The sequence below is a fragment of the Artemia sp. Qi Xiang Cuo genome, chromosome 3, assembly GCF_049724085.1.
Source record: "Artemia sp. Qi Xiang Cuo chromosome 3, ASM4972408v1, whole genome shotgun sequence".
Taxonomy (NCBI): domain Eukaryota; kingdom Metazoa; phylum Arthropoda; class Branchiopoda; order Anostraca; family Artemiidae; genus Artemia; species Artemia sp. Qi Xiang Cuo.
In genome coordinates this window covers 55,955,158-55,976,287 of record NC_142796.1, presented here as the reverse complement: position 1 = coordinate 55,976,287, position 21,130 = coordinate 55,955,158, and the positions used below count along the sequence as shown (strand labels likewise).

The 21,130-nt window shown below is 35.4% G+C and overlaps 1 protein-coding gene across 1 annotated transcript in view; it reads right to left on the bottom strand.

Annotated features, from left to right (window-relative positions):
* The window catches only part of wake (ankyrin repeat and fibronectin type III domain containing protein wide awake), a 417,377-nt gene that overhangs the window by 13,478 nt on the left and 382,769 nt on the right, over window positions 1-21,130 (bottom strand). Inside the window, exons 16-18 of the mRNA XM_089086234.1 lie at window positions 17,614-17,841; window positions 7,896-8,062; window positions 1,421-1,642 (exon numbers count right to left, since the gene is read on the bottom strand). Coding sequence (XP_088942360.1) covers window positions 1,421-1,642; window positions 7,896-8,062; window positions 17,614-17,841 — 617 coding nt within the window. The remainder of the gene's footprint in view (window positions 1-1,420; window positions 1,643-7,895; window positions 8,063-17,613; window positions 17,842-21,130) is intronic.

Sequence of the window (21,130 nt, the reverse complement as noted above, 5' to 3'; positions counted from 1 at the left end):
TGAAACTTGTCTAATTCTATTTACAAATGTTTTTATTAGTAATAAATATACATAACTTACAAATTAACTTACGTAACAAACTTCTATATTCATATATTTTTGATACATATATTAGGGGGTTTGCCCCCTAGTTAACACCTTGCTCTTTAAGCTAAAGTTTGAATTTTGTTCCAATTCTTTAAAAATGACCGCTTAGTCACAAAGGTCGTTAATTAGAATAAATAGCTCTTATGAAAGTACTAAAAAATCTTTGGCTTAAAGAGCGAGGTATTGACTAGGGGGTGAACCCAATCATATATGTAATATTTTCTGTTCGTTTAAAGTTTTGATGTTGCTGCTGTTGCAGTTGAAAAACTTGTTTTTTCATACTTAATTTCTGATCTTTTTTTAAATAATGCTGGGAAGTCCGGCGTCCCCTTCATATCAATGTCCCTTTCCCCATGAAAACTTCCTTCATGGAAAGATCCTCCCACATACCCCCCGACCCCCCCCCCCCCACTACCAGAAAAAATATCCCCTGAAAACGTCTGTATACTTCTCAATAACCAATACTATATGTTAACATTGGATAAAGTTCATAACTTTCAGCCCTCCCCCCGGGAACTTCGCGGGATTAAGTCATCCAAAAAGACATACTTATAATATTTTCAAACATGCTGAACAAAATGGCTATCTCAAAATTTTGATCGGGTGACTTTGGGAAATAATGAGCGTGGGAGGGGGCCTAGTTGCCCTCCATTTTTTTGTTCACTTAAAAAGGGCACTAGGACTTTTAATTTCCATTCCAATGAGCCCCCCACGATATTCTAGGAACACTGGGTCGATACGATCACCCCTGAAAAAAAACAAATAAACACGCACCAGTGATCTTTGTTCTGGCAAAAAATGCAAAATTCCATATTTTTTGTAGAATGGAGCTTGAAACCTCTACAGTAGGGTTCTCTGATACGCTGAATCTGATGGTGCGATTTTCATTAAGGCTCCATAACTTTTAGGGGTTTTTCTCCCTTTTTTCTAAAATCAGGCAAATTTTCTCAGGCACGTAACTTTTGATGGGTAGGACTAAACTTGATGAAACTTATATATTTAAAATCAGCATTAAAATCTGATTCTTTTGATGTATCTATTTGTATCAAAATACCGTTTTCTAGAATTTCTGTTACCATTGAGCCGGGTCGCTCCTTACTTACAGTTCGTTACCACGAACTGTTTGAAAATTAAGGTAAAGATAGTGATTCTTGGTCAATTTTTTGGCCATACGGACTGTTGCTCAAACAATCAGTGTAATGATATTTTTGATCTTATTCTTTTTTCTACCTAGCATTAGCCAAAACTTTAAGATGTAATGAGAAAATAATATATTGGATCAAAATAAAGTTAGATAACATTCAAGAGGTAAAAGCAGGATAAAAAGGGTTACCTGTGATTGTTGGCCACATCTTGGTCCACTTCAACGGCCTTAAACAACTCACTTAGTGCCAACATCAAATGTCTTTCAAAGTTGACCTGACATTCCGTAATGCGACTCCCTTCTGGTTGTAAATTTTCTACGGCTTCATCAGAACCATCAGAGGTAAATGTATTTGAGGAGATCCTTGAACACATCAGCTGTTGTAGAAATAAAATCCGCCGATATTCTTCCCTGATAATAAGTAGTAAATTCAAATTTATTTACATGGTTAACATTATTAAATTGTTTGAAGTAAGATTCTGACAGAAGTCGAGTTCCGTTTCAGCAGCCGGATTTTACGTAGTAGGCTGTGAGACCGCGATGAACTCCTTTGACTTGAAATTATTGCCATTGTGGGCCATGACTACGCCAGAAGAACGTAACCGTATCCTCAAAGCAGTGTCAAAGAGATTCGCCGCTGACCCACAGACAGACAAACCTAGATATCTTTTTGTAGCGTTTTATTGTACACTTTACTATACAAATACTATACACTTTACTTTCCATACAATTAAATAGCTTTAAATTGCAGTTCAACAGAAGATAGTCTTTAGATGATAAAAGATATATCCGGGATCCAAAAATACCCAAATATGGTATTAAGTTTAAATATATCCACTGATTAATGCCATTTACTAACAAAAGAGAAAATTCTCCATTAGGGGCAATTTGGGAACCGTCACAGGAGTTAATATGGTTCCGGGACCAAACAAGGAATGCTAATGAAGATTTAATTCATGAGGGACACATGTCCTATCTTATTTTCTACGATGAATTAAAAGTTAGAGCCCCAGATCAAAACAAATTAATTCAAAGAGGAAAAATTAAATATTTGAATTATCTATGCTGTATAATCGAGCGGCTCAGAAGCCAAATTGATTCATTCTACTTTTAAAATGACCGCACCAAACATGCGTTCATATGAAAATTCATTAAAATGAGGATACATTCTTCAAAATGACAGAAATATACACTGAATACCAAACCCTTTTTTCTTGACCCAATTTGGCCCTTAGAATCTACTTAAAAATTTTCTCTACAATAAAACATATAAGCAATAACAAAAATACGAAAAATTATTTCTAGAATATCATTATTGTTTTATAATCGAAACGTGAAATGTATCTTCTTTACTACTGTTCACCGTTGATTTTTCTACAGAACTAATCAATTTGGCAATTTGCCATGGGAATCATCAGCTTTGCCAGCTTTCCCCTTTTCTTGAAACTTTTTTTGTATTTGGGGGGTTCTTGCCGATTTAGAGACCCTCCAAAATAAATTTCTATGTACGTGCCTGAAAGGGAATATTCTTTATTATTTCTATACTTATTAGAACCTATTGCATACGAGTGAAGTAAAAAAAAAGCAGACACATAACTGAAACATGAGTAAATAATTCATCTTATAAATATAAGAGTAAATATTTTTCCAGTAGAGCTCAAGGGATTGGGAGAAAACAAACGTTAAACATAAATAAAAATCACTCTCGATGATTAAATATAATACTAAATAAAGAATAAGGATAACGGAAAAAAGGGAAAGCAGAGAAAAATGAAAGCATGGAGACAAGGAAAAAAAAATACAAAAAGAAAGGAAAATGAAGTGCCTGATGCAGACTACAGGACATCCAACGAAGTTACGTAGTGGAAACAAAAACAAACAGTTTTTTTTATTTATTAGGAGCTATCTAGAATTCTATTCTATTAAGTTTTCTAGGGTTTTTGATTTTGAATAACATTCCTTAAAGTAGAATACGGAATTTCAACAAAATTTAGGTTATTCAATCGAAGTAGAAGTCGTTGAAAAACGCCTAATTTGGGGTTTTTGATTTTTTATTGCATTATTGAAAAACAACAAACTTGTCTCCCTAGGTATTGAAAAATTGATTTTAAAAAATACAGTTAAAAAAGCACATTCTCTGCAAAATACAATTTCTGCGCCATATTAGAATAGTGCAAGAACTAGTCGGAGGGGGGCTACATATATCACATGAACCAGGCGTCACAAAAAAAGGGGACCAGACAAATTCGTACTTCTTTAAGCTAGACTCTGCCAGCAGATGGTATTTTTTTTTTTTTTTTACGAAAACTAACAAACGACGACACTAGTGAAATTCAGCTGGCGCGTCAAACTGAATATGTGGAGAAGCCTTAGTAATAAAATGGTATTACTGCTTTGTTAGATAGTGAATTTTCATCATAGCATTGGAAAAAAGTTATTATTTTATTTTAAAGAGAATTTTGCCGGCGGGAAATTTTTCATGTCTTCTGCAAAAATTCAGTAAACCGAAAATTTGCCCAGACGAAGACACTTTTTATCTTCATCAGGCAACGCATTCTGGCTACAAAAGCGAAATTTGACTCTTGCCAGAGCCTAACTTTAGGCAATAAGAAATATTTATCGATAGAAAATTTTGCTTTCAGAATAAGCAAGATTATTTTGCGTCAAAATAAAATTTGGACATTATCCCAAATTTGCACTTTACTTTCAATAATTGATTTTCAATGACATTTCAAATCTCTTCCACTGCAAATAGGCTTAAATTAAATCATAAGTTTAAAAACCTGAATAGCCGGTCTCTTTTAAAGAAAAGTTAAAAGAACATATTAGCCTATTTACCCTTGATGACAGGTAGGCTACTTCCTATTCTCTAAATTTAGTTTGTATTATTTATTGTGAATTTGCCAGGTTGAGTAGCCTCCCTTGTCCCTTTCCTCTTCTAAGTTGTCGTGGTTTTTTTTCCTTCTTCTTTGTTTGATTTTATTTCTGTCTCTTGGTGAATCACAAAAATTTATTTTAATATTAAGTTAGCCTTATATTCGAGCTCAGCTTTCTTTTCGCTCTATTTATATATTTTTGTTTGCTATATTTTGCGTTAATAAAAAGAAAACTTCTGAATTAAACCACTTTTTGTCCGCAAATTAAATACATATTTCTGGCAGAAATATGATAATTAAACATTTCTGTTAATTGTTACCTATACCAAAACTAGTTCAAAGCTGGATTGATGCTTCATAAGAGATACGTCACAAGGCTAAAACACGTCACGACGATTCAGATACGTCATGAGGCTAAAATAGTTCAAGCTGAATCTTACGGACGCGCCTTGTGATGTTTCTGAAAATTTTTATTTATATCAAAACTAGTTCAAAGGTGAGTCAAGATACGTCATAACAGATACGTCACAAGTCTGAGATACGTCATAATGCTAAGGATTAAAATACGTCATGAACCTAAAATAATGATTTTTAACCAAATCTTATGGTTAAAGCCGTCATGACGCTAACACATTTCTGGCCAGACATTTCCGATCAATAATGAGAGCTAAGAAGAGACATAGAAATTATAAGAAAATATATGGGGAAATGAACTTTCATTGAAATAGGAGATGAGGAGCCTCCATATCTTAATGAAGGACAGGCTACCTTGGCAACAAGTATAAAGCTTTAATTACAAAGGCTTCTCAAATAGGGAAAGTATGAGTAATGTAACTTGTTTTGCCAAGGAAACAAGGTCTTTGTTGCTAAATACAACTTTTGTTATGTCCCACAAAGTATTAATTTAGATTCTCTCCCAGTGACAGCCCAATACGCTAGAAATGTAGGGCTCTATGTGCAGTGGCGAACCAAAAAAAATCCACACTATTACCAGAAAAAAATTGATTCTAAAGAAAACCTTAAGAACTATTTTATTTATGCCACAAACTTTCAAGTATTGCCGATTAGTAATTCTAACCTGCCTACTTATCATTACAAATAGTGAAAAGAGGAAGACCGTCTGTCAGACAAAGTCTCCACTTTAGCAGGGGATTAGACAATCAAGCTTATTCTCCGTACCCTAAAAATCAAATAAAGAATTAATTTTAGTCCAAAAAGAGACGAAAATCACAAACTTGTCAGTTTGGTTGTAAACTTTCTATTGCCTGAAGGTGTGATTTGCTGTAAAAACAAGACTATTTTGTATAGTAAAAAAATTACCGACTATAGTCGATCAAATGACATGTATCAGCCCACAATCACGCAATGGTATCAATTGGAGGGGACAGGATGGGGGCTTCTGCCACCCTCTAGATTTTTGTCCCTCACAAGATTTCAAATTGTACTTTTTTTTGGGGGGTGTTTTTGATGAAAAACAGCATACACAAGCGGGGGGGATTTGACACCCCCTAGATTTCGAAAATGAATTTCGCCCCCACCCTTCTGAGTTTTGCGTGAATTGACGCCACTGATTAAAGGTCAAAGATTAAGGATTTATTTTGGTTTTCTCCTTAACACCCCCCCCCCACCCAGTTTTGAGCCTACTAATCAGATTGCTACAATTGAAATCATCTTTGAGAGCCCTCTATTAATCTGTCTTTGAAGGATCACTGTCGATAGGGGGCGGGGTATTTACTCTGTGGCATCCCTTCATTTTCCTGGACCGAGAGTCTAATATTTGCGCTGAAAGAGTTTCAGCTCTTAATCCAGAAATGGTAGTTTTAAAATGCCGAACCATTGAAGTTAGATTTCATTTTAACGTTAGTTATTGATGTTCCAGTACGTGTTACAGATGGACTTTTGTTTCAGCAAACTGAAAGGTGCATTTTGTCTACTGCGATAGTAGGAATTTCCCCCAGTAGGAACCCTGGATACAATTTTAGTAGTTATCACCATTTAATATCTAAATTACGATAATTCAAAAGGCGTTATGTGAAATTTAATGTCAAAATAACATTCACATTATTAGACAGAAAATGTTTAGGCAATTGGTCCAATTCACTTCGCTATATCGTTTTTGGTTCTCCGATAATGATAATTTTGTATTTCCCAATAAATTTCTGTATTTTTCGCCAAAAATATTTCAAAAATATGTCTGTTTTTCAAATACAGAAATAGGCAAAACTTGGAGCTTTTAACAAAATTCCGAGCCAAACTTCTCTTAGTATCATTAAGGCAAAACAAAAACCTTCATTATGAAAACGACTCTTCGTTTCTAAGAACCAAAAAAATTAAAAACATTTTTTTCAGGTTTTTTTTTTCATTTCCCTGTAAGGTTTACGCTGTGCGACATATAGCCTCTTGAATCACCACAGAAGAAATGACATAGATCCTAATTAAAAATTTGTGGCAACTACATAACTCAGAGTATCTGGCAGAGCTAAAAGCGTCCATGACTCTATTTCCTTAAGCCTAACTGAGCTGTTCCTTTTTCGCCTTGCAATGGAATTCTTTTTCGTTCTTTTCTTCAAAAACGCAAACAAGCAGTATATCCACATTCCAAAGGTGATAATTGCTCGTAACAAATTCAAGTTTTTTGTTACATGTCTGAATAACTTGGGATTTATAGATCAAAGGGATAGATAAGTAAAAAAATAACATTGGTGACTTCCATTTATCTCTACTAAACTACAAAAAAATAGTATGTGGTTCAATATTCATATAATTATCCTGATAACTTATATTAGAAATAAAAGAAGATTTTTCCTAAATATAGATGTTTAAGATAGCTTGAATTAGAAAATTTCTTCAATGACATCTATGTTTGGTAAAATATTGCGGTCGCTGCATAGAAAGTTGCATAACAAGAAAGCTACGGAAGTAAGAGGCTACCTTCTAGGCTGAAGAAATTAAGAGTACACAAATTCTTATTCGAAGTACAGTAGATCTACCTGGTTGATAAGAAAATCAGTTTGAATTGTGAAAAATCTAGCAATCGATATGAAAAATATTTTAAAGGGACACCACCAGAAAATGTCTTAATCAAAAATATCCTATTTTGATTAAGACATGCAGCATTAAAAGAACCCATGCTGAAATCAAATATAACTGAAAGCGATATGTGTGATTGTGCAAGTCACATAAAGTCTGTGCGCCACATGCTGGAGGAGTGCCCGAATTTAGGAAACCTAAGAACTTTATTGAAATCCATATGTGACTCACTGAACTTCACCTACGGAGAAGAGCCTATAGTATTCCACCCGAAAAGTGCAAATGACCATGGTATTTTAATTAAGAGAATAGCAAATGTTTTATCATCCTCGAACCATTAAATAATTTAATTTGGATCAGTGAGATCCTCAAGAAGAAGAAGAAAGGAATTCTATTTAGGTTATGGGTTGGTATTCCCAAATAGCCAAATAAGAAGAAGAAGATGAAGAAGAAAGGAATTACACGGAGATTATGCATTGGTATTTCGAAATAACTAAATAAGAAGAAGAAGGAAGAAATTGAATGGAGACTGCGCATTGGCGTCTCCAAATAACCGAATAAGAAGAAGAAGAAAAAGAAATGAATTACACGGAGATTATGCATTTGCGTCTCCAAATAATCAAATAAGAAGAATAAGGAGAAGATAAAGAAGTAGAAGATGAAGAAGAAGAACCTATGGAAGTCAAAAGGAGCCAGTGGTCAGAAGCACCCCCTTTCACCCGCAGCTCTGGTTACTATTATGACAAATTTAACCTTACCTTGATATGCACGGGTTGTCTCTGACTTTTACAAAAGGTAGAATGTTGGGAGAAGCCCTGGGAACTAGAATCCTCATGAGATCAACAGAGCTTTTCATTTTCAGGTAACACACATATAAACCTCTGGCCAAGGGCGTTGAACTGGATTGATGATATTCAATTTGTTCCTAAAAAGAAGATCCTTAAATAAAAAGTTTTCGAAAAAAAAACCTGTTCCTAAAAACACTGATTTTGTTTTTATTCTTTAGGCGAGTAATCGACCAAAGAATTTTTCCAATAAATGCTAATTCTCCATTTGGAAATGTCAGTGATTCCGTACCATTACACTTAAAGGAATGCAGTTCAATTTTGAAGACACGAAGAAATATATTTTTAAAGCTGATTTTCGCATCATCACTACTGCATCACCAACGATCGGGTAGCCTAATTAATCGGGGACCGGGGCTACTATTTTGTAAGGTGAAATGGGTGTAAACTAACCTGGAAAATTAAATACAGACCAAGAAAATGCTGGAAGCCGCAATTTTCTTATCTACCCAAAGGCTTCCTATTAACTCTCTCTCTTTTCATACAAGATACCATTCCGATTAGCCATAAAACATAACTCATAAGGGAGTACACTTTAATATGGGGAAAGTTCGGATACTCCTTCTATCATGGGAGTTTCCAACCAAGGAAGGGGGGGCAGGGGTTGGACAAAAGTTTCACCGGCTGATTTCAGAATATTAGGTATATCAGTAACGGTTTGTTTCTGGTGGGGGGGGGGGTTATGGCATCATATTATAAAATTCAAAAGTAGAAAACATGGGGAAATGTTGGACACTACTGCTCTAATTTGTTTTTATTTTCTGATTGCATTTTTATTTTATTTTTTAGTTATTTAGTATTTACATTTAGCATTTCGTTTGTTTTTATTTTCTGATTGTATCTGATACATTTTTACCTTAGTTCGTTTTTGCATAATTATTTATTAAGTTTCCCTACAGAACTGGTGAGTTTCGGAAAAACTCAGGAACTACGGGAATTTCCAAATTCTCGAAATTCGTTAGCTTCAAAGACTTAAATAATTTTAATTATTTTGAAATTTTTCTCAGGAAACTTATTGTGCTGAATTGAAAAATGTACTTATTGTCATTGTGGTTATAGAGTTTCTAGAATGGAATTCTTGACATTTCAGACAAAATGATCAATACATGGAAACAGTAAGGCGTAGGTCCTTGAAAATAATCATGATTTCATTTCTTTAAGGAGGCGTTTGAAACGACCCATAATTCACAACTACTGCATAACAAAAGAATCATACACTGGATTTTCACTATATTGCCACTACTACTACTACTTACAACTTACCGCAGCACCAAGCCGCTGGAGGCTAACACAGCTACGCACGCTCCTCCTCCATCCCAATGTATTCAAAGCTTCCCTTTTTACACCCTGCTAGGAAGTTCCCATTTCCTTTAAATCTCTCTTTATGACGTCCTCCCACCCTAGACGAGGACGACCTTCTTTCCGTTTAGCCCTAGACGGTTGGTCAAATAGGATAATCTTCGGTAATCTGTCATCCTCCATCCGCACAACGTGCCCTAGCCATCTCAACCTTTCTTTCATTATAGCCCTAGAGAGCGGTATTGAACCATATTTCGTAGAGCCTTCTCTGGCAATTTCTCTGGAAAACATCTAGCAAAGCTTCATCCACTTTTCGGAACGCCCATGCTTCAGAGCCATATTTGACCACTGTGGTCACTGTAGGTTCTAATATTCTAATCTTGGTTTGCAGACTTATCTTCTTATTCTTCCAAACCTTTTTTAACTGTGAAAAAACACTCTGAGCCTTGTCTATTCTACTTTTAACATTTTCACTGCTCCCACCGTCTTTACTAATAATACTACAAACGTAAGCGAAGTTGCCCCCCTGATCAATCTTTTCGTTACCCAACGTCACCTTTTCATCTTCACTTATTCCTAGCCTTAGTGACTTAATCTTCTTAACATTAATTTAACATTAACATTAACTATAGCCAGGGTGTTCTACAAAATTTCTACAGCTGAACTTTGTTATTCGTAGTGAGGAATAAAAAGTAAAAAATCAAAATAACTGCTGGAAATTTCCCCGAAGAAGCTTAGAAATAACATTTCGGCGTTCAAGCTAAAAAAAAGGGCCCTGTTGTCAACGAAGCAATAACATTTCGTCACAATGTCAATAATGAGTAAAAAGATGTTACACACTTATTATGTTTATCATAAAAGAATAAATGAGACATTGAATAGCATGAATAACAGAGATCAAATTCTAAAAACAACTTTATTAGGAGACTCGGAATGAGTACTTTCCCTATTATAGTGGATGAAACAGAGGTGCCTATTCAAGAAAATATAGGGGGAGGGGAGAGAAATATGTTTTCCAAAAACTAGGGGGGCAATTTTGTAGTTTTTTTTTCATTTTTTTTTAATGAAATTACTCGAAAAGAGATATTTTTCAACGAAAATACCAAAAAAAGGTGGTAGAAAATATTGGGGGACAATTTCCTAAAAGATTTTACTCTAAAAAACAGAGTTTTGGTAATAAACATAATGAATTCTATCTCCTTGTTATGGTAATTCCAAATATGCGAATTCAAAACTACCCATTGAAAGCTATGATCATGAAAAAATTTGGACAATGTAAGACAAAGGGGAGGAATACACACCAAAAGGGGCACGATTTTGTTGAAAACTGCAACATCGTATGCAGCTTGTCCAAGAACTCTGTTACGGAGATTTCAAGTTCCTATGTGGAAAACCCGAAATTTTGCATTTTCCCTAGAAATTCAATAGTGGGTTCGTGTTAATTTGTTTCAATTTTTTTCCTGAAGACGATCTCATCGATGTAGCGGTCGTGGAAATCCAGAAGGTAGCTTATTTCAACTGAAATTTAAATTCAGTTGACTTAAGTTCAACTGAAACTTATTCATTTTGTGACAAAAGAGACCCTGGGACAGGAAAGAGCCAATTTCCCCATTTTGCGCAGGACATCAAAATTGTTGGTCCGAACTCGGTAGAAATACTCTTGAGTGATATTTTTGAGATCCCGATCGGTTCTGAATTATTGACAAGTTATGTAAAGAGTGTTCCGAAAATAACACCGGATTTGAATCTAATATAAATCGAATATGTTAATTTGAAAAAGAAAACAAAACATGAGTCTCATCAGGAGATGTTGCAATTATACGTGAAAAACAAAATCGGTTATATTCCCCCCCCCCCTCATGCTAGCCTCACATGCACTTATTCTATCCATAAAATAGAGCCCGAGAAAATTTGCGTGATCTTCAATAAAGGGGGAAATCCCACCAACAATTCACAAAATCTTAATGAAAATTGCAACATCATACTCAGTGTATCAGAGAACCCTACAGTAAGGGTTTCACACTCCCACCCCTACAAAAATGTGGAATTTTTTATTTTTTACTAGAAGAAAGAGCCCGTGATCTTTCTTCTGGCAAAGAACAGAAAGTTCAATATTTTTGCAGATGGGAGCTTGAAACCTCTACAGTAGGCTTCTCTGATACGCTGATGGTGCAATTTTCATTAGGGTACCGTGACTTTTTGGGGCAAATTTTCTCATGCATATTATTTCATGGACAGAATAAGTGCCTCTAGGGCTAGCAATTAAGGGGGGAGGAGCATATGTCCAATATAATATTTCACGAAAATTGCAACATCTTTTGAAGAGAATGGTGTGTTTTGTTTGCTTCTTTTAAATAAATAAATTTGATTTATAGTAGATTCAAATTCGGCGCTCTTTTTGGGACACCCTGTATATAGCCTTCAAGTTTCAGATGTTACTACAGCAAAAAGTTGATTCACCATTTTGTGCCACAAAAAAAAAATACATTTAGCCTGAACAGGGTCAAAAACCGTTGAGCGACCCTTCCGGGATAGCCATTCGGCTAAGAGCTATGGAAAGCTATATGAATGTGGTCCCGATTTCAGAGGTTATGCTACCACCATGCGCCAGATTCGTCCCTGAGCTTGCAAGCAGTCCATATAAAATGAAGGGGTATATACAGTAGGCCTACTAACAATAGTTATACAGCACTCCGTTACTGGACACCAGTTATTAGGGCAGGGTTTTAGGCCAGTGTGAACAGGGACGTAAGCAGGAGATAGGCCCGCCCCCTCCCAGAATCCTACGTTTTCCCACATTTATTCGGCACTTCTTATCCAAATTATCAGATGAGACGTTATTATTAGTTTATTTCGTTTTGTTCTTTTTGTTCGTTTACCTATTTTTTCGTTAGTCTTTTTGTTCGTTTACCTATTTTTTTGTTATTCTTTTTGTTCGTATAAACACAACAATTCTACTTTTGTTGTATGACGGATTATCAACAAAATTCATTCATTTATCAAAGCGTTTAAAATCTAAGCAACTCTCTCGTGCATGAATAAATACGAGCATAATGCTCATGTTCAGATATAATCTACTATAAATTTCACATCTTTCAATACATCTTTCAATATTTCTATTTTTTTCAATACAGTCGGGCAAGCTTTGCAAGATAAATGGTGAAAAAGGACTTGAACTGCTGCTATCTGACACCCAATTTTTGCAGGCTAATTGAAGTCCATTCAATTTCGAAGAAAACGTAGATATTCAACTGCTTGAAAGTTATTTACTAAAAGCTCCATGGAGACGATGCTCAATAACTTATCACAAATACTCGTTTCTAGAATTGTTCCCTTGCTCAATAGAAAATGTCATTCCACTGAATTTTTTTTTTTTTATAGCCCCAACCAATATATGAACATAATATATCGAATTTACTTGAAGAACTCACTTGAAAAGAATTTACTAGAAATTATACAGCAGTCATTTACCTTCAATTGAGTTTCTAAGCTCTTGGAAGTCTCGAGAAGCGTACACAACAAATATACCTCAACGATATTTGGTCGCTTCTTGAATTCTCAAAATATAAATCTTAGTCTAATTCATTCTCCAGCTAAACAGAAAATGGTGTCCTGAACCAGTACAGCGATAGGAATTGCTTGAATGAAATTTTAACAAGTGTTATATACGCAGGGACACACACAGGAGGAGGGCCCTAAAGCCCGTATCCCCTCCAAGTCCTAGATATTCCTCTATTCCTCGGCACGTCGTATTTAAATTAAAAAAATGTTATTATCCTCCCTCCACAAAAACAAACACCTGCGTATCCTAATATCAATAATATTCTTCCCCTTCGTGGAGTTTTAAAATGAGAAACCCCAGTCTTATTCACCCCTTAGCAAATGCAAACGGCCGCCTTTAACAAATATTAAATAAAAAAATAAGTTTTTTTTTTCAACTGAAAGTGAGGAGCAGCATCAAAACTTAAAACGAACAGATTATAACGTATATGAGAGGGATACCTTCTCATCAATATCTTGCTCTTTACGCAACTGTTTTTTAGAACATTATTCTAATTAAACGGCCCTTGTGTTTCAGGACTCGTTCTTAAAGAATTGGGACAAAAAGCCAAACTTTAGCGTAAAGAACGAGGTATTGAGGAGTGACAGCCCCCTCATATACGTAATAATCTGTTCGTTTTATGTTTTGATGTTGCTCCTTACTTTCAGTTGAAAAAACTTGTTTTTTTTTTTAATTTCTGATCTTCTTAAATAATTCCGGGAAATCAGGCTTTCCCCGCAGAAAATCACTCCATGGAAAGTTGTCCCCACGTAAAATACCCCCCCCCCCAAGAAAATTCCTCCCAGACAATTCCATTCTAGCTGAACGCCGAAAAACTTTTTGCGGACGGTTCCGGGTGAAAATTTTTTCTTACCGCGCTTTCATTTGAAAAGATTGTTTTAAAAATCATGCCGGAAATCCTCTCCATAACGGAAAAGCTTTCCCACAAATACCCCACCCCCTAGTAGAAAGCTGCTTCTGCAGAAAATTCCCTCTGGAGAATTTTTTCCGCAGAAAACTCCCCCACGGAGAATTTCTCCCGTGAAAAATCTTCCCCTCCACGGAAAGATACTCTACACAGTTCCAACCCGGTAAAAATTTCCCCCCGGACAATTTCTTTTATCATCTCCACATGTAAAATTGAGTGGGCAAAGAGAAAGTAAGACAAATAAAAATAAATTCGTGTAGGAATTCTGGCAAATTCCCCCAGTGTCAAATTTCCCCTGTAAAGTTCACCCCCTGAAAACTTCCCTCCACATAGAAATTTTTCCCCGTTGAATATCCCCCCAGCGGAAAATTAGCCCCCCTCCCCTCACCCAAAAATATATACATACTTCCCAGTAACAAATACTATACGTAAAAATGGGCAAATTTTATAACTTAAATACCTTTCCCCAGGGGCTGTGGGGGGTCATGTTATCTCCAAAGGCATAATTATTCGGCTTTCAACTATGCTAAACAAAATGGATATCTCAAAATTTTGATCAGACGACTTTCAGGGGAAAAGGGGGTGGGAGGGGGCTAGTTGCCCTCCAATCTTTGTGGTCACTTTAAAGGGCACTAAAACTTGTAACTTCAGGTCGAATGAGCTCTTTCCCAATATTCTAGGACTAATGGTTCGGTGCGATCACCCCTGGAAAAAAATAATAAAAAATAAATAAATAAATACACGTCCGTGGTCTTTCTTCTGGCAAAAATTAAAAATTTCACACTTTTGCAGATGAAAGCTTGAATCTTCTAGCGTTCTTAGATACGCTTAATTTGACGATATGATTTTCATTAAGATCCCTTGACTTTTAGGAGGTGTTTCCCCCTTTTCAAAAATCAGGATCGTAGCTTTTGATAGGTAACACTAAAAAATGAGTCTTATATATTTGGAACCAGCATAACTAGCCTATTCTTTTGATATATCTATTGATATCAAAATTTCGTTTTTTAGAGTTTCAATTACTATTGAGCATTGTCACTATTTACTTACAATTCGTTACCACGAACCGTTTCATAGAAATAAAACTGCTTGAAAGGAACTGAAAAGGACGCTCCAGTTAGAGGGAGATGGCACTTACACCCTGGATTACTCCCCCTAGCTGTTGAAAAAACTTCTGTTTTTGGTATTCCATCGAAAATGCCTTCTTTTTGGCATTTTCATTCTAAAATTAAAAAATAAGATAAAATTGCCCCTTCCTAGACTTTGAGAGATACATTTTGCCCCTCCTCGTTCATTTTCGTGAATTGACGCCCCTGGTTGTACACCTATCGTATGGTCTCAATTAGGATTTAAGTTTTTACTGCAATAGCATCAATACGTTACACAAGATAAAAAAAATGACTAAAGGGTAGCTGGAATGTTTGTATTGACATTTAATACACTAAACTGTTTAAGATTAATATAAATAAATTGTATTCATTTTTAGTCGCGTTAATACACACGTACAAATCTACCAAAAACAAGTTCATATCTTTAGGCTTAGTTCAAACATCAATTTTACCTCATGATTTGATGTTAGCATTGGTGGGTGGTCAGTCAGTAGTCAAATTTTGGTCAAATTTTCAGTTGGTCAATTGGTCAAAACTAATGAGTGCTAATATAGTTGTAGAGTAATCAAGAAGCTTGAATAGCAAATATATCGCAATAATATTACCCCACTTCCTGAATTCCTCAAATCAGAAACCATAGTCTCATTTATTCTCTAGCTAAATAAAAAATGTTGCCCTGAAGTAATATAGCAAAACGAATAGCTTGAATGAAATTTAAAAGATGTTGAAATTTGAAAGATATCCCCCCTGAAAAATTCAGGGGAGGACGGAGACTGAGTTTTTCCGTTCTTTCAAATTTCTGGGCAGTTCTCATTCAAATTATCAAATAACGCTTAGCTTTTTTATACCCCCCTCCCCCCCCCCGAAAAAAGTCTTGTATACGTGCGTGTGCGTACCAGTCGTATATTTTGAATTTATTGCTATTTTACAAAAAGATGTTTACAGCACGCAACTCAAGCAGAAAAGCTTTCCATTAGATATTATTTACCAAATCTCAGTGAACTTAGCCATCAAGCCTTAACTCAAACAAAATTTATTAGAGCATATACCCGTTGAATTGCCCCATTGCTTCCACTGAGTAGTTTTAACTTATTCAAGAAATTTTCAAACGTTTAATACTTACAATTTACCAAGGAAATATTTGTCTTATAATAAGAAGTCTGCTGCCCTAAAGACATATTTCCGAAACCTCATCTTATTATTCTCCTTTAAAGCCCGTTCATACAAACAGGGAAACCGATGAGAAAAACCGACCGGTACAAAACGAAAAGTGTACTTTTCCAAAAAGCACAGATAACATGATCTAGATCCCAACTCCGAAGCAATTTCTTGCCGGGTATTCTCCTTTCTCTTGTTTGCTTTATATGGAGCATGACTCGTATCTTACAAAAACTGGCGGTTCTGAACAAGAATCACCAAATCTACAACTTTCGCTGGCTTAGCATTTGACATGCTTTCCACTTTCAAAAATGCGAGCTCATTTTGCTCGACGATACACGAAAAACCGATCGGTACCATAAGAAATCTAGAAAAAATTCCTAGCCCCAAAACCGATCCGTACTATGGAGAAACCGATTAGTTTTCTCATTGTATCGATCAGTTTTTTAGCGTTTCCCCATGCGTCTGAACGGGCTATTATAGTTACTAATTGTTTACCTGTTGCTCTAGATTTCATCTGAGTATTTTGTATAACTGAGTTGCAGTTATATGGTCTTTCTCACCATTTAACCAAATCAATAATAATAAGAGCTGCCATCGGCGTTTTCAGAAGAAGTATTTTTAAATTTTCCTATCCCACAGCGCAAGAATCAAAATTTTAATTTTTCCCCGAGAAAATGATTTTTAACTGTGCTAAAGTATATTAAATATATTTAAGTGATATAACTTGTCTAAAAGCTCTACAGTAGTCACTGTATTCCCATTACTTCTCTTGCGCCATCTCTTCCTATTCTGATAATCTGTAGTTTGTAGGATATCTGTGCTGGTTGCATGAAGAAAAAGAAGCAATGATATTGCCAAAAACACGCTACCAGTAGTTTAGTATAAGCTAACTTGTCTAAGGTTGTGGCTTGTAACTCAACTGGCGAATAGTATTACGTATGAAAACTTACTAAACAGAAAAAAAAAAAAATCAATAAACCTAGAGTAGATTTTGTCAAGAGTTTCATAGCTGACATACTATCCCCTTCACTTTCGTTACTTAATCCTGTTTTCTGTTGAAATTTACCAATCCCCCCAATAGATCTTGAAAAATACCTTTTTTAAGAAAATTTCATTGAAAATGCCTTTTTTGGTATTATTATAAAAAGATTGAAAAAAACAGCCACCAAACAAAAATCGTTAACAAAAACAACCACCCCGACAAAAATGCATCAACAAGTTATAACCTAAAATATATTATAAGCCTCAATAAAATTTGTCAAGAGGTCCATATCTGACACATAATTCCTATCACTTCCGTTACTTATCCTTTTTTTTGTTGAAATTCATCAATTTGCCCCTCTTCCTTGATTACTTTTGTTCCCCCGTGCCTATATTTTGGAAAACCCTTTTTTGGGGGTATTTTTATTTAATTGAAAGAAAATCCCCCCTCCCCTACATTTCCTTTATATTGACGCTGCTGATGCTTCTTGCAGTTTTAGTTTGTCTAAGGTTATGGTTTATGCATGAACTGGTGAATAATCGTTACATACAAAAAACTTACTAACCCCAGCCCCCCTCCCCCCCCCAAAAAAATACGTAAAAAAACCTTACCTGAATAGAATTTATCAAGAGTTCCATAGCTGACATATTATCCCCATCGCTTCCACTACTTAATCCTTTTTTCTGCTGAAATTTCCCAATTGGCTGCCATTTGCAATTCATAGATGAAAACGATTTATGGGACGACAAACAACAAACAGTGGATATTACTAAAGTTCCCTGGGAATCTCTTAAAGGACGATAAAATAGCTGACCGATGTCTTGGGTTCCAAGAGTAGCCTGGAATTAACAAATATTGACAGTGCTGAAACTAGAATTCAAATTCAATTTTGCCAGTGGTTGCCACTGGAAATTCGCCAACGAAAGGTCTTTATGGGAAGGCATACTGTGAACAATAGATATAATGAAATTGTCAAAAAAATCTTTTGCAGGATGATTAGGTAGCAGTGGTACCAGATCAAGAATATTTAGGGGGAAGGGAACGGGGCGAAAGTATTTTTCAATATCGGCGTGGGGGGGGGGGGGGTCACATGTCGTTTTTTTTTAATTAAAATTGGATAAACAGGCATTTTTCAGTAGCCCCCCCCCCTCCTCCAGAAAGCTATTGTTCAAAATATTGAAGGAAGGACAAGAAAATAGGAGGGCAAAGAGCCTCAAGGCCCCCAGCCAATTTACGCCACTGCTAAGTAGCCTAAAAATATACCAATTTTGACGATATTATAACTACAACTCAAATGACTTTCATTGATAGATGTCACGACATGTACTCAGGAATTTTTGGCGGGCGGGGGGGGGGGGAAGAATAATTCAAAATTGGAGGGGGGAATAATAAAAAGGCTCTTATTTGATATTTTGAACAAGAAGTCCAGGAAAATTTTAGATTTCGGGAGAAGAGCGGGCCCCGAGACTCCCCCTAGGTACGTCCATGAGTTATCACTTGCATTTCCATAAAAAAGACCCATGGTATGACATACAAAACTGTAGCTATTATTGAATTATGCTGAAAACCTCTTAAAAAGCGAAAAATTACCAGTAGTTTGAGCTTCAAATTCAACCGAAGAATAAATAAATATTGAAAGCGTTAAAACTAAAAATTTCGTCGGTGGTTGTAACAGTAGCGTAACAAAAATCCAAATAAATTTTGTTGGTAGTTGTCAGTTGCAGCTCTTAAATATCAAGGATCAATGAAACAACACACTTTACAACGCAATGCCCCGTAAGACAACAAAAAAAAATTCAGTATATCTATTTACCAAAATTAAAGCTAGACGAAGAAAGCGACATCTACCGATCATTTATGTCAATTACAAAAAATGTCAATGAAGAAGACAGTAATAACATACTCTCAGTATTTCTATTTACCGAAATGAAAACTAGACTAAGAAAGTGACAATTTACTGGTCATTTAAGTAAGGACTAGGCCTAGTTAATTAAGCAAAAATTCCTATAAAAACTTAGTAATGTCAAAGACAAATGAAATCCGTATATCATTCAATTTAGAAAGTATATGAAATAAATCCCTGGTCAAGATTATTTAGAACAACCTTCTATAACAAGTTATAGAAAGTATATACAAAACTTTCTAATCACCGTTACTAACATTAATTGTGTATATATTCATGCATTTTATATGGACGGCATACATGCTTAAGGATGAATTTATTTTAAAAAAAACAAAGTTTTTCGAGGGAAGTAAGAGCGGAGTTGAAACTTAAAACGGACAAAGATTAGTACTTCGCAGTCTGTCTAATATGTATCAATAAAACTAGTACAAATAAACCAATTATTTATGTTTCTCTATGCTTTTAGGATTACAGAAAACTAGCGCTTTACTGAAAACACAAAATAATATAGGAGTTTTGGGTCAGTAAAAGCAAACCAATTAAGGTAGCCTACTAATGTTTCAGTAGCTTACTGATGAGTAGAAGATTTATAAAACTTACTAAGGGGGCTGGGAGGGGGAGTGTATGGGAGGGGTTCTTGTAAACCTACAGTTAAGGGTTCTGGAACATAACTATTACAATAGTACCTCTTCTGTACTTCAGAGCTTTTCCATTTAAGAGGTGGCACCAAAAGTGTTGTTTTTAGTGCTATAACGCACTTACTAATGGTAAAATTGATAAAAGAAGAAGCACGTATATATGAGCAATAGCTTTCAAATGAGCCATTAAACATCACTCTTATAAGTTCTGCTAACCCAATAGCCCCAGCTTTTCCACTTCAGACACGGCACCAAAAGTGCCGATTTTAGTACCATTTGGAACTTGCAGATGGTGCAATTTATAGGAAGAATGTAGATATGAGCAATATATTTTATATGAGCTATAAAAAATCTGTCTACGATGTTCTGATAGCCTGCTACTGCCACCCCTTGACAAATGGGAGAGAAAGTGCCATTTTAGTGCTATATGGCACTTGCAGATGGCGGAATTTATAAAAAGCATGCAGATAAGAGAAATAGCTTTTGAATGAGCCATTAATTAAAAAACTTTTTCCACAAAATGAGTTTTTCAAAAAAAAGTAAAGAACTCCATTAAACCAAAAATTAACAAAAATAGAATACCAAGCATAAATAATCTACCAAGCATACAACTAAGTATCAATAAATAAATAAAATCCAAAAAAACAGAAATTAAAATAAATAACAGAGTCAAACTCAAAACGAGCAGAAATTAATATGAGTAGAGTTCTAAAACCCTATGCTTTCTAAAAGCCAGAATATAATTTGTACTTCCCTGAAAAAAAATTCAGATAAATTTACTGAAAAAAATGTTGCATTGTCAGTTCAATATACAAATGCTGATATTTATTCCTTAAATCTTAATTAATCTTGATTTCTTAAAGCTATAAAATTGAAAACATTTAAAAGAATTTTTCAGTAAAGACAAATTAAATTCTGGCTTTTAGAAAGCATAGGGTTATAGAACCCTACTCATATGAGTACGGTTCTAAAATGAGTAGAAGGGTAGCTGCCCTCCGATAACTTTGACTCTTAGAAAGAGCACAAGAGCGTCTGATTACCGATCCAATGAGCCCCCCTCCAAATTTTATATGACCATTGCTTTCTATAAAAACTTTATATGGCCCCAGGGCAAACCCTTGCCCTGAGGACTGGGGAGTTTGTTATCCTCCAAGACATAATTTCAGGACCTTTTAAATACGTTGAACAAAATGGCAATCTCAAAATTTTGATTGGAAGTGTTTGGGGAAATGATGGGCTTGGGGGGGCATTTGCCCTCTGATCACTTTCGACTAATACAAAAGGCACTAGTCCTCTCAATTTCCAATTGAATGAGTCCTTCTTGAAGCCTCTGCGACAAAAATTTCCTGAGGGCTATGGGGGGGGGAGGGTTGTCATCCTCAAAGACATAATTTTGAGACCTTTCAACTACGTTGATCTCAATCGCTTTATAAAAATGTTGATCGGAAATGTTTGGGGAAGTGATGGGCGTGTGGGGTGGTGGTGGTTCTCCCTCCGATTTCTTTCGACTGCTAAAAATGGCAATAGCCCTCTCAATTTTCAATCGAATGAGCCCTTTTTTGAAGTTTTTATGACAACACTTTCTAT